The sequence below is a fragment of the Tinamus guttatus genome, unplaced genomic scaffold, assembly GCF_059628265.1.
Source record: "Tinamus guttatus ecotype Peru unplaced genomic scaffold, ASM5962826v1 Tinamus_guttatus_pri_ptg000472l, whole genome shotgun sequence".
Lineage (NCBI taxonomy): Eukaryota > Metazoa > Chordata > Aves > Tinamiformes > Tinamidae > Tinamus > Tinamus guttatus.
The window spans coordinates 7,609,677-7,623,939 of NW_028289006.1; the positions used below are offsets into that span (position 1 = coordinate 7,609,677).

Sequence of the window (14,263 nt, forward strand, 5' to 3'; positions counted from 1 at the left end):
ACCAGAAAGCACGTAGGGAACTTTCCTGTTCAAAACGTAGTTGCCAAAATAATTTGGTGCCTCCAGAGCTAGGCAGGCACAGGTGAGTGACTTTTTTTTTTCATCCCTACCACACTCTTTTAGGGTGTATGCAGTATTTAGCATTTAAGCAATATTTAGGCACACCCCTTTAGAATGCCAAAATTAGTGCTGTCGCTCATTGGCGTGGAGGAAGGTATTGCAGAATGGGAAGATTATATGCCATATAAATGCTCATCTTTCATTTTAAGATTTTTTTTCTAGGCTGACTGTAAATTTCTTAATTGATTAAAAACATTTCTTTCATGACTTTAATAATCTCTATCTTAGCTTAAATAACTGCATAAATTAGTAGGCACATGAAATAATTATTGTGCATATATGCTTTGGATGGCAGTTGGTGGTATAATAAAAGGCAAGAACAATCTATTCTTGTTTTATCCATTTTTTTTCTGGGTTTTGTTTTTGTTTTTGTTTTTTTTTTTACAGAATTAGGAAAATTAAATTGGTTATCCATAGCCAACCGACCCATATTGTCCATGGCAGAGGTTCACAGGCTGCTTCTCAGCAAAGTAGTATGCCAGCATTGCCTGAGGATCTAATATTGAGACATGTTCCTGTTCCCAGCATTAGGAAAAAGAAAAAATAATTTTGGGAAGCCTGGCCCAGGGTGAATTCTGTTCTGTATTGTCAGCTAACGCTACAAATAAGCTGTGGCTTATTTGTTTTTAACTGGATATGATTTGCTTAAGAAGCTCTTAAGTTAAAATGTCCATGGCTAATATGATATGAATGCAAGAAATTGTATAATAAGGAGCTTGTTTATCTATGCAGCTATTATCACTCCCTGTGCTTGGATTTTACTGTTTGTTAATGATTTCTCCATAATTATGATTAGAGTTCTTATCAGTACAAACTAGAGGTTTGGAAATGTCCAGACTTTCCAACAGTGTTTATTTAGTGATGTGGTATTCCCCTGCTGCTTTCCACTTAAGGAGTTAGCTGAACATTAACAAGCATAACTGTGTACCTTTCATATCACACTATGAAAAAGATGCTGGAGCAATCTTCTACCAGCCCTTGTCAGTATTTTGGATCATAAATTAATGTCTCATGATGTACAGCTTCTAAAAGGATCACAAGCCTATGGATCTAAGCCTATGGAAGCTCTTAGGTGAAGTGGGAGATTGTTTTGTGGCATATAGGCAATAATAGAAATCATTTGTAAAATGATCAGATGTGATTAATTTAAATCTTTAATTCAAATTAACCTTTTTAGTATAATTGTTAAAGTTTTGCCCTTTTCACAAAAGCAACTTAAGTATTAAGAATTTAAGAGTTTTCAAAATACAAAAGCAATTTAGTGGTTCTAATTTTTGAGCCAAAAGTAGGAAGATGCCCTTTGGTGTACAGGTGCCTCCAGTATGCCATATATTTTAAATTTAATGTCAGTAGATGATGTGTGATTAAAACCTGTGGCCATCTTTGAAGATTCAATTTTAGCTTCGAAGTAATTATATATGGAAATCTCTTATGAGTACTGTGTGGGTAACTTTCATTTATGCTTAGTAAAGTGCAAAACTGGAACCTCTATTTATAAAGCTGTTGTTTAAGCTTCTCTTTTATTCCATCCTTGATTTAATTCAGTCTATTCAAGTTTTGCTCAAACAGCAGGTTTGGTCATTAGTGAATAGCACAAATAGCTTTGCTCTTTGATCTATACAGTCCTTAAATACAATGTGCCAGTAGGCATGTGCAATATAAATATGCTGTAAGTACAAATAATTAAAAGATTTTGGATAGTAGACATGTTGAAACTAGCAGCATTTTGCAGGTTTTCAATTCCTGTTGGATGACATAGGGAACAAATATGCAAGAAAAACCTCAAATCATCTCAGAATTTACAAAACATTTGTTTTTAATAGCAGTTATTAAAATAAATATGCTTTTAAATTCTATTATTTACCTAGGACAAAAAATCTTGTGTTCTGCTTGATTTGCATAATTATAAAATGTGTAGTAATTTTAAAATTCATGTGTAGGGTGTATTTTTAGATCATTTGAGAAGCATGAATACTGAAGATACATCAGAATCCTCATTTTGTCTAGTATATGATGCTGTTTTTATTCATATTTATCAGTTGATCTTGCAGAAAATCTTTTCAGTGAAAGTGTCTTGCTACTTTCTTGAGTATTAGACATGTTGGGTCAAATTTTGTCCTATGATACTGACACAAGTCACTGAACAAACCTGATCTTTTTTACATGTTACAAAATATTGAACAACCGAATGAATAAATCAGTGATTTAAGCTTCTTTCTCAAAAAAAAAAAATAAAAAGGAGAAACAGGCCTTAATAAGTATAATGTTAGTGTATTGTTTAATTCTGAAAGTAAAAATGTGTTTTATTTACTGGGATTTTTTTTCTACCTTTTTTTTTATAACAAATTTCTCTAAAATACTACTCTGCAAACATCCTACTTCGGAATTACCATTTCTTTATGTGAAGAGAGGGAAATATTTTTATGACCAGTTAGAGCTATTTTTAACACTAACTTTGAGTTTTTATACACTGATTTTACCAGGAACTCTCAAGGGTCTTTTCAGAGAAGCAGTCCCTGCTAAACGCAAGATATAGAAGCAAAAATACCAACAAATAGAGCTTGGCCAAGTTGTCCAACAGGAGATACATAGAGATCTTTGGTTCCCGACATTCTCATTCTCTCTACTAACATCTCCATAGGGAAGCAGGGAACAGATCCAGGGCTGTTGCCTCTTGTCTCTGCAGTGTGACAGTGAGCCTTGTGGCCTCATCATGTCTCCTGAGAGCATGCAGTGTTTGTCTAACTGCAAAACCTTGTATGGCTTAAGATACATTTGATACGGTGAAATATGGTTTCTTTTCATCATTAAGTATTTAACTTCATACTACTTCTAGTATATGCTGTTGCTAATTATTTGTATAGACATTGGATGAAAAGTATTTCTAGATATTGAATGTATTAATTCAGTATTTCTAGTGTGTTGAAGCAAGAGGCATTCTCAAAAGACATGCTACATGCTGAATGTTTGTTTTGCTCGGAATATTTTAATATGTTTTCACATAAGTCTGCTCACCATTATGATTCTGTTGATTTTGAAGATGTACTTTTGTAAACAGTTTAGGCCAAACTAAGTGTCAACTCAGTGAAAAGTGGCTTTTGCCATCTTTAATTGGCTATTTCTCCTCTCTTCATGTATGGGTGCTTCTTTATTTTCATAATTCATTGAGTGTACCAACTGAAAAACTAGCACAGAAAAAAAAAATAGTAGTTTGACTGCCTGCCTCTTACATTTAGTTAAACTAGGGCGAATGCAAGAGAGGCAAGGGGCAGAAGGGAGGATAGTCTTTTCCAGCAGCAGTTCACACTTAAGTTGGACCTAAATCAGTCAGGAAATCATATTCTGGAGAAAAAAGAAAACTAGTTTTACTTGAAATATAAAATGTGTATAACATGCAAGAAATACAAGATACAAGAAGGAGAATCGGCCATCTTTTAGCAGGTAAAATGTCTGTCACTGTTCTGTAATGTTTAGTTAGTTCCCATTCTTAGCATGTCTAGATAAACAAACAGGTGTTTTTTGGAACGTGATTTTCTTCATCCACTTTCCTAGACCGCTTCATGTATGTTGTTTGATTTGGTTTGGTTTTTAATTGAAGGGTTCTATGCCATTTGAAACCCAGGACAAAGAAGTGAGTTTTCTCCTTGCCTCAGAGAACAGAAATGCTTAGGATGCACCTTTGCTCCTGCAAAAACAAATTCTAGTCCTAGGCCTTCCCTTGCGAAGACTTGGGATCCTGCAGAGGCAAATTCCACGCCTGCAGTACAAGTATGCAAGCATCATCTCCCGCTGACACTTCCATTCAGCTGTCACAAGGAGTTTCAGAACCGGAGGCAACTCTTGATTACCCATAACTTAGATGCTTTAGCATTCCGAAAATAAAGATATACAGCTTAAACTTGGCCCAGGGCTCTGTGTGCATGCAGCGTGGCTCAAGGAGCAGATGGCTTGGAAGTTCAGGCAGCGTAGCATAAGAGATGCCCAGGTGCATCTGGACGAGTTGTTTGGTGTATGTTTGTTGAATCTGAGAAGCCTGAATCTCAGTACATTGCTTTGCCGTTCATAATAGGATATAGGAAGGGAATTAAGTGTCAAAAGCCAACCTACTGCTTCTCATAGGCCAGGGCATGCCACTTAGAGAAACTGTATTATATTCACACTTCAGATTTCGGTGTTTTGGCAGAGGCCTGTTGTGATTCTGCTTACATTTTAAGTACTCAGCTGTAATGGCTGTGATGATGAACTTTCTTCTTTTTATCTTCTTGTGGTCTACTATCACTTTATTATCCATTTTAACATTAGAAGCGAGGAATTATCAGCTACCTTACTGGATGAGTGGTGAGCATTTAATTAGCTGTGATAATGAACAATATTGTGAAGTTTGAGTCTTTCTTTTACTTGATGCCTCTTAACTTGGAAGAAATATACCTAGACAATTAGGTGCAGCAGGATTCTGCACAAATAATCTGATGTCTCAATACTGTTTTTTTCGTTGTTACTCTAAAGGTGCTTTCTTCCAGAAAAGTCCAGATAAGCATTTCCTTGGATATCTGCTGCGAAGATTGTACTATGGCAGTAAAAGCGTGCTGATCATAGAGTATCATAGAATCATAGAATGGTTGAGGTTGGAAGGGACCTCTAGAGATCATATAGTCCAACCCCCCTGCACACGCAGGGTCACCTAGAGCACATGGCACAGGACTGTATGGTGACATCCAGACTTCATATAAGAAAAATACTGTTGCAGTCTCTTGTACTTCTTTTTTGGAGATTGCTTACTAGTTTTTGTTTGTTTTTTATAAATACAGACTTGGATTATCACTTGCTTTTGTCTTCAACTGCTCCTACTAAATCCTCTTGTCAAAGCCCAGAATTCCTGTGGGAATCCAGTGACAGATGATGCGAATGACATTGCAAAATTGGTAAGTAGCTTTTAATTTACATATATTTTTGATGATCAGTGGGTAATGGCAATTAAATTTTTAAGGAAAGTTAGCAAATACATGTTAGAACTAAAAGTATATTTTAAAAAATCAAAATATATGAAATTAAATCCTTAAATGCAGAGACTAGGGAATAACTTTCAGAGTTCTTTGAACAGATGAATTTCTTGATCATAATGATGTGTGTGGACTTATATTGTTCCCTCCCTTTAAACTTCCCTGAAAATTGTGAAAAGTCTTTATTTCCTAAAACATTATCTGGGAACAGAATGCTTTTTACCATCCAGATGTCAGATTACTATTTTTGTTTTATTGGTCTGTGTGGAGCAGACTGATGGCAAACACAACTAAAATGAACAGTAAGTCTTTACCCAAAGTTTACAGGAAATTCATGCCATATGTAAAAATAATTTAATATTAGGCATATTTCTCACAGCTAATCATTTATGTGAGTAGGTTACATAGAATATTCTGTATTTTTCTCTCTACTTGTTCTATTGTACTTAGAAGTTTAGTCTGAAGGACTGGCAGCTTTTTTAAGGACTGAATGAATGTAAGTACATTTTGAGTCTAACTTAGTTGAACATTGCATTAATTTAGACAACTATGTGTACTTATTTGAAGTCATTTGGCATGTAACTCCACTAAGTGTCTGATTATGCTGACTCCTCTAACACCAAAGGTTTAAGAAATAATGCATACTGAACACTTAACGAGTATACCTGCATCTACATATTCTGTTCAGCTGAAAATTGTGGCTTTGTAATGGAGAAACAGTTGCAAGACTGAAATTAGTGTCATCAGACGTTTAATTTGGAGTCAGTTGCATTTGATGGCAGTGCATCTTAAAATGTTCTTAACTTCTTTTCATTGGGTATTATATGAATTGGCACATAGTGTATTTCTATGAGAAGGAAGGAGTCCTTCTGAAATGCTTAGTGCTTCATATTAGTCCCTATAGGCATAATTCTGAAATATCGATATATTTATTGAAGGTGATATTACATACATCTCTTAAAAAGGTATTAATCTTTGATTAAACGTGTTGAAAGCATGACTTTAAAATAACAGAATTCCTGTGAGGGTTAGTGAAGTTATTTGGAGCAGATTCAACACCAACTTCTTACCAATTATATATTGTCAGAACAAATGTTTGAACCTTAAGAGCAGACAAACACTGGTGACAAAAATTTCCTTGCAGTTTGAACAATCACCCTTTCCTATTGTGGGAAATTAATAGACAAACTTAATTTCATAAAAATATTATTTTTATTATTAATGAATTTCTATATAGCGTCCTTTGTCTTCTTCCAATCTAGTCCAGTAACTGCAATTCTTGTACATATCCTGCAGCCCTCTGTGTTAGTATTTCTAACCTCTTTCACATACCTACTTCTTGTTCCACATACAGCATCACTAGGTCCCTTACATATTCCCTAGGAATGATGCCTATCGGAACAATATTTCCATTTCCTTCCAGGCTCATATCCCATTTTGTCCGGCTTGCTGGCTGGGCAGGAAGGAGTTTGGTGACTGCTTTGGTGGGTGTGCTGCTTAGCCTGAGAGGAAAACTTTCCTGACTGCCTAGCTTGCATTGCACTTCTGCTGCCAAGGTTGAGCAGAACGGGGTAGGGCTGAGCTCGTCGGCCATTTCTTCAGCGAGGGTGCTATTATGATCTTTCTCCTGAAGAAAATTCCTGCAGAATTTACAGGAACACGTATACTTTACAGATCTCTCCATCTAATGCAAAATTTGAGTGAAATTAGCTAGCAGGTTTGAAGATATTTTCATTTGGAGAAATAAGACAGATGCACAGAATATAAAGACTAAAAAACAGGTGCTTGGATTCAGTTTGGTTTGGACTGTGCATTTAAGAATGTTCTGCAGAAAGTCTGTTTCCCTATTTTGTATATGTGTGTTAGTATTTGCATAGATTTTTCATCCACCTGAGAAGAAAAAGGATAACATGAAAATAGGTGTAGTATCTTAAAGTACAAGAACTCTTATTTTTAATTAAACTGACTGACTTACAAGTTGATTGTTCCCTTTTGAACAATCCCATGATTGTTCCATGACAACTTGACATCAAAAATGAAAAAGCTCTATATAATAAAATTGAGTACTGTAATTTTAAGACAAACTATCATTATGTGACAATTTACCTAAAAGTAGGGAGAAATTCATTGTGAGTACTGATTCACTGAGAATTACTTTTTTTTTTTTTAGCAATGCTATGAAAATTGTATTGATTCAGTAAGAATTTGCTTTCAAATTCCTGATATAAGAACATGAGTGCATTAAAAAGTTTTGCCACTGAAAGCAACAGGTCACTCTTTTAACCTATATTTATAAGTGATATTTTTCTTCCCCCTCACCCACATAGATCTTTAAGAAATGTTTACATAAACCAAAGCAGTATGGTGTAGAGGTACCTGTACTACTTAGAGAAGACCACGCTCAGATACTGGTTAGACATTATCAGCAGGGCTGTTTTCATTTTGGTGTAGTTAAGTATCTGTTCTTATTCTAATACCTGCACTATGCCATTCAGAGATAACATCTGATTATATTTTACCATGTGATTATACCTGGATTAATTAAAGGGAAAGACTTTTCAAAATGGAAGGATATTGATATATTTGTAAATGGTCTTTTAACTTCTGGTAGTTTTACATTTATAATTTGTCATGATATATGGGGATATCTTAAGGATATAGACTTCAAAATGTCAAATTCAACTTTCTTCTAAATTTACAGTGGTTTTAAAACCAGTACGCCGACATGCATTTTTCTGGCCTCAATTTCTGTGATTCTGCCCTTCTGTTTTCTTTTTTTTTTTTTTTTTCATATTGCTGCTCTGACCCTGTGAGTTTCCATTTGCCTACTTCAACCTGTACTTCCTTTGTCTCTTTATCGATAACAGGCTTTGCCTTCAATGACAAGTCGATCGGTGTCAATGTCATCTGTCGATGACAAGTTTTGCCTTCAAAGGCCCTACTAACACTGACACTGTCTGTGAACTGTCTTAACACATTCTGACATAGCCTTCTTGTCCTAGCTTATCCTAAATATTTCCTTGGATTCTATTATGCTGTTCCTGGGACATGGGAGAGATCCTCCCTGATAAATTCCAGGCAGATCCTCATCCTTTTTGTATCTCATACTAAGAATCTTACAGCATAAATTGGTCTCCCTCTACCTCTACTGCACATCACATGCAGCTAAGAAAACAGTGACACAATTCCCAACCAAACTCATTTGTTTGTAACTCGATTCTACTTCATCTTCGTTTATTTGTTTCTGGGGTTGTATTTTAATTATTGTAAGCTTTGTAGGGCTAGGATCAACTCCATTAATGATTGTGTGGAGCCCGACACAAGGTGCCCCAGTCCTGCAAAAATACTAACATAATGTAAATATTGAGGAGTAATAATAGTGATTTAGCTAACAAAACACTTGGTTATGAGAAAAATAGACATGCAGTTCACATATTAAGAAGTGCCTTGAACATGGCTGTCGCTGTTAAAGTATATTGTATTCTAGCAATTTGAGATGGTCATGCTGCATCTAATGCTTTCTGTAAACATAAACCAGGTCTATCTAGTGCAGAATAAATAAGGCACTCTGTGATGTGCTTAAAGATGATGGTCATTTGCTCAATCAGTGTTATACTGAACAATAAGCTGGGAACAGATGTATGTTGTAGCTTGTTTTCAGTGGTGTTAATACGGATTTTTACTAGTGTCACTGGTGTCTAATGACTTACAGAATCTAGAATCAGAAAGAGCAGTTTCAGTAAAACTGAGGTTAATGAGCCCTAACAAACTTAAGACCAACTGATGTCTGTTTGAACAAAAATGACTGTTAGTATATTCCATAAGATTAAATGTATTCGAAGTTTTCATAACCTAGTATTGCAACATAAAGAAAGCAAGTTATATAAATTATTTTTTTTAAAAAAAAAGAACAATTCAACAATGAGTTTTCTCAGAACTTTAAAAGAGCATAATTTCATGCCTATAGAGAGTGCAAGTATTTAGAGAATTTCTGCATTGTTAATCACTTGAACTCAAGCTTCTTCTTTTAATGAAGATGTCTGGAGGGAAACATGCTGCTTGATGAACAGATGTTCCATATTATGAGACTGTAATTGCAGTACCTGCCAGTAAAGCCTGTCCCCATTGTTCTTTTCAGCACAGTAAGTCAGCAGAAAGCTATGGCACTGCATTGAATTGTGTCTCCAATTTAACATACCAATTAAAATTTTTGAGTGTATGTTTGCTAAATGTCATCATCCAACCTGAATGAAAGTAGGATTTTCCGTGAGCTGTGCCACGTATATGGAATGTACTAAATATTTCAGTTTATTCTGTTAACAAAATGTAAGATACTTCTGTTTTCTGTGGTCTACGTCTTTAAAACAATGTTTTTTTTTATTATTATTATTGGAAGCCTGAGCAGTAGTCAACATTTTCCAATTAGGCCAGTCATTTGAAAATGTAGTTTCAAATACCTTACCTTCACATTGCATCTTTGCTGTAAATGTGTACTTTACACCCTCCACAACATTTGATATTTATTTTTAAGTGGGTCTAATTCTAATGTGTGAAGAGGTTATAAAAATGATCCAGTGTTGTTATCCTGGAAATCAGCTGCCACTATGGTTGTGAAAAGTGTGAACAGTACTCGTTAACATGTTGTCTTAAGCCAAATGATGCAGATTTTATTAACTGCTTCATTAGCAGATGAGATAAGAGTAGATTGTAGAGACGATGGACTTTTCTTGCAGGAAAAGAAAAGTCAAAGAGGCAAGGATAGGAGATGTGGAAGCATTCAAGAATGGGAAAAGAGAGTGAGGAAGAAAGACACAAGGTAGAAATGGTAGCCAAAAGTAAAGTACATTTTTTTTTCCATTATATGATTCAGAATAAAAAAGAAAGCACTGGCAATAGCAAATGGTTAATTTTTACTTTAAAGACTTTACCTTCTTTCCATGTATAACAATGTCAGTATCTATGTTTGTATCCTTAAACTTTTCAAAACAGTAAAGCAGTTCACAATAAAGAGAATTTCTACATGAGAGTAGCCTCTCATATCTGAGCACCTGACTGCAGGGATAGGTCGTATCTTTTCTGTTCTTCTATTGTTTATGAGAGAGTAGTTCTACATCACTTACAACTGTTTCTGTGGTTATTCATTTCTTTTTCATCTCCTCATCTATGTGATCGTCAGCATATTTTTAAAAGTATATTTGGGTTATACAATGTTAACAGAACTGTATTAAATATTCAGACTTCTTTATGTCAAAAGGAGTCTTGCGTTCCACAGCCTGAGATTTTATTACAATTGGGAATATAGTCATTAATATATGTCTTGTAAGATTTTAAAGGCATAAGTCTGTATTTCCTTTTCTACGTTTCTTGGAAGAATAATATGTTCTCGGAGCCTGTTAGGATTTCTACAGCCATACGCATGCACTAAATCAGGCATTTTTTATGGCATTTTAATTGCAATGCATGGTTCACTCTATAAATTGCTTTCCAAGATCATCAGCTGATGTTCTGTATAAGGAAGGTCATACAGGTGGAAGTTTTGTTGCACCCAAATTTGTCACTGTAATTAAGAAGTTGATTACAAGAATCAAAAAGCTGTTTCAGCACAGAGGAATTTTCAAAGAAAATTCACTTTTAAGCCATCACTTCTCAGGCAGATATTAGTTTTCTTGTCCTCTGCCTCTTGAAGTTCTTTTGGGGGTTATTGTTATCTGCCACCTCACACAAATACAGAATCTGTTTTTGCCTTTGTGCTCAATTGGAAAACGCAATGCACCCATGCTTATCCCTCTTTTTGACCCATTAACATTACTCCACGAGAATACTTTAGCATTAAAAAGGAATGATTAGTTTTAAATTATAGTCTTGGTAGTTCAGCAAAATTCAGTAAAATTTCAAGAGTTGTTTGAGAGGAAGCAAAAACCAAGTGTACCACTTTAATACAAGCATATTTCTCACTGGTACCTCAATGACTTTGATAGGCTGGAGGATGGGGCAGAGGGAAACCTCATCAAGTTCAATAAATACAAGTGCAGAATCTTGCATCTAAGGAGGAATAACCCCATGAACCAGTACAGTTTAGGCGCTGGAAAGCCATTCTGAGAGAAGGACCAGGGAGTCCTGGTGGACAAGGTGACCAAGAGCAGCAATGTCTGTGCCCGTATGGCCAAGAAGACTAATGATATCCTGGTCTGAGGTAGAAATAACATTGCTAGCAGGCTGAGAGAGGTAATCCTTCCTCTCTATTGCTAATTCCAGCTGGGACAAAGGATAACTTCATAATCTGGATTGAGCTATGCCATTTACCACCACTGGAATATTTGTCATGTCATTTAATCAAGATTCTATCAGTTTGTTTCTTCATGAGAAGAATGTTGGGTTTGGTCACCCTAGTGATCTTCATTTTAATAGCAAAATCAAGAATATCTTTTCTGATTCACAGGCTATCAAGAAGAAAAATATCTGGGACTGAGCTGTTATCTCCAGCTTTCTTTGAGAGCTGTAAGAGCTCTTAGGCACTTACACTTTTTTAACTGTGCATGAAAAGTGCTTGACAGGCACTGTTGTCGGTAAAGTAGACTGTATACATAATGCATCTCAGTTCTTGTAGTGTTCATTGATTTGGAACAAATTTAATCTTCCAGTGACCTTTCTTAAAGAAATGTACTTTTGCTGACATTGCTAAGTACTGAATCCCTACGGAGTAAGTATGGGAAACTTTGCACCTGCAGTAACATCTTCACTCTTTCCTGCTTGAAGTGCTGCTAATCTTAACCTCCGTAGGCACGCAAAGCAAGCTGGAAAAGAAACTGGATTACCCATTAATGTGCTGTATTGCAGGATGTTTTTTGAGAAGGGAGAAAAATGAGAAAAACTGTAGATAGGGTTCAGAATAAATCAGCCAGTTTCCAAAGGAAATAAAAGTACGGCTTCAGGGATGCTTTAAAGAAAGATGCATTTCAGGAATATTCAGTATTTGTAATATCTTGAATCAGAACACCCCCAGAGCAGGTGCAGGAAAATAGAAATTGATACAGAGGATTTAGTGACACTTTTGCAACCTCTGCCTGAAGTATATGTAGGTATAACAGTAAAAAAAAATAAACAAACACATGATCTACAGAACAACATTCGTCAAAATCACTTGTATAAAACTTGTTTTCTAATGCTGTAAGAACAAAGCTCGAGGTCATTGAACTGAAAGATCGTGGCTCAGCCTACATTGTAAATACAAAAATGTTTGGAATTCACTGGTGACTTATTGTACATAAGTATTATCCTTGAGCAGTTCTAGAACCTTAATATTTTGAAATTGCTGTTTTAATTTTTAACTGAAACTAAATTTAAATTAAAAAGTAAAACATTCTGTTGTGCTAAACAAAGTATTACCTAAAAACTGCATGGAAAAAACCCCCCATGGTGCTAGTTGCTATAGCAGCAAAATCAAAAGCACCCACAACAAAATGATAACCCAAATAAGTAGAAATTCTTTGTTGGAACAAAGTATAGATTCTAGTTCATGAAAGGAGCTAGTCCATGAAAAGAGAGTATGTGCTTATCACCTTTCAGCAAAATGGCTTTCAAATAGGATTAGAAATATCAGTTGAATCTTTCCTTTCACAGGTACACAAAGATTTGCTATATCATGAAGCACCATAATATTAGTCAAACTTTCAAAACAAGTACTTCAAGCTGAATCATGGTAGGAGTCTCTCTCCTCATCCTCATCTGCCCTCACAGCACATTCCCCAGTGATCTGTCCCATCTCATGGGAGAGTTGGATCCCATCTGTAGGAGATTGCATTGCAGTAAGACCCCTTGCTCCACTCTTCATTCTCATTTCAGCTTATCCCATACTTCCCGACCTCTGTAGTGCCAGACTGAGTTCGCATGTTCGCTCGCCCTCCTTTGCCTCAGGACATGGCTGTCAGATAATTATGTTGCTCATCATTAGTCTGAAGTACAGCTTCAAAGTTAAAGTTGTACTTAAGTTTTTTTTCTGACCTAGTACATTAGTGAGCACTGAGCAGGTGAATATTTACTTAGATTCAAATGCTTACCAAAAAAATTGCTTGAAGGAAAAATGCTTAGTCAGATAAGCCTGTTGGGACAGGTACAGGTGACATAAAAGTTGTCACGTAAACGGTCTAAACACTTCAAGACATCCATTAAAAGAGGGAAATGCGGTGGCATTCGGGCAGTAATGAATAGCCTCATAACATTGCTTCTCTTTCACCACTGACTTGCATTCTGCTGGGAAATAGCGTAAATAACATCAGCTTGGTTCTGGGAATGTTAGTGAGATGCAGAGATATCTGCACTTTTGAGCAAGGTGCAGTTCCAAATGAAAATGAGTATGTAAGTTTTGCAACTGATACGTTACCTAAAATGTGTGTTGAATATTTGGGAGATCTTTTGTTGAATACAGTGCTGGAAATTAAATCTTAAATTTCAGTGGTTGGTAATAACATTTTTATTATATATTTATTGTAGGTTGGAAATCTCCCAAATGATTATTTGATAACCCTTAAATATGTCCCGAAGATGGATAGCCTGGTATGTACAACCACATTAAATTAATCCTGATAAAATAATCCACTGGAGCCACTGATGGTCATAACATTTTGTATGTTGTTCTATGGCTTATTACAGTTCAAGAACATTTACTTTATTCTTATGATTGTTATATTATATGAAATAGGCATTCCACAAATTATTTTAAAAGACAGAAATACAGAGAGAGATTCCTGCAGTCATTTAAAATCTTTTTATTTACAGGATTCTTGGAAGAATATCTCTTAATGTTTTTTAGCATTTTCTCTGGAAAAAAGTCAAACTATGGTATCGTTTCATCATATCAACTGAAAATTGTTGCTTACTTGAACAAGCAGTTCCTTTCAAATTATGCTTTAGTCAAGTTGGTGAAAAGTTGTGACATCATTTTATTTCATTCAAACAAACTCTGTATTATTCTTTCTATGTAATCCCACAATTCGTTCATAGTCATACTTTTAAATAAGTGTCTTATGTTTTCTTTAAAATTTTCAAGCATTTTGTATTAAAAACTTCTTCATATTAGCATAGTGCTTTTTTTCTGCTAAATATATTTGAAAGTCTCCCGAATTTGCTTTAAACATTTTTGAGAA

General features: G+C 35.3%; 1 protein-coding gene across 2 annotated transcripts in view; it reads left to right on the forward strand.

The window, feature by feature from the left end:
- Positions 1-14,263, forward strand: part of KITLG (KIT ligand) — a 51,543-nt gene that overhangs the window by 19,395 nt on the left and 17,885 nt on the right. For both annotated transcript variants that reach the window (XM_088532936.1, XM_088532937.1), the window contains exons 2-3: positions 4,929-5,042; positions 13,611-13,673. In XM_088532936.1, coding sequence (XP_088389062.1) covers positions 4,929-5,042; positions 13,611-13,673 — 177 coding nt within the window. The remainder of the gene's footprint in view (positions 1-4,928; positions 5,043-13,610; positions 13,674-14,263) is intronic.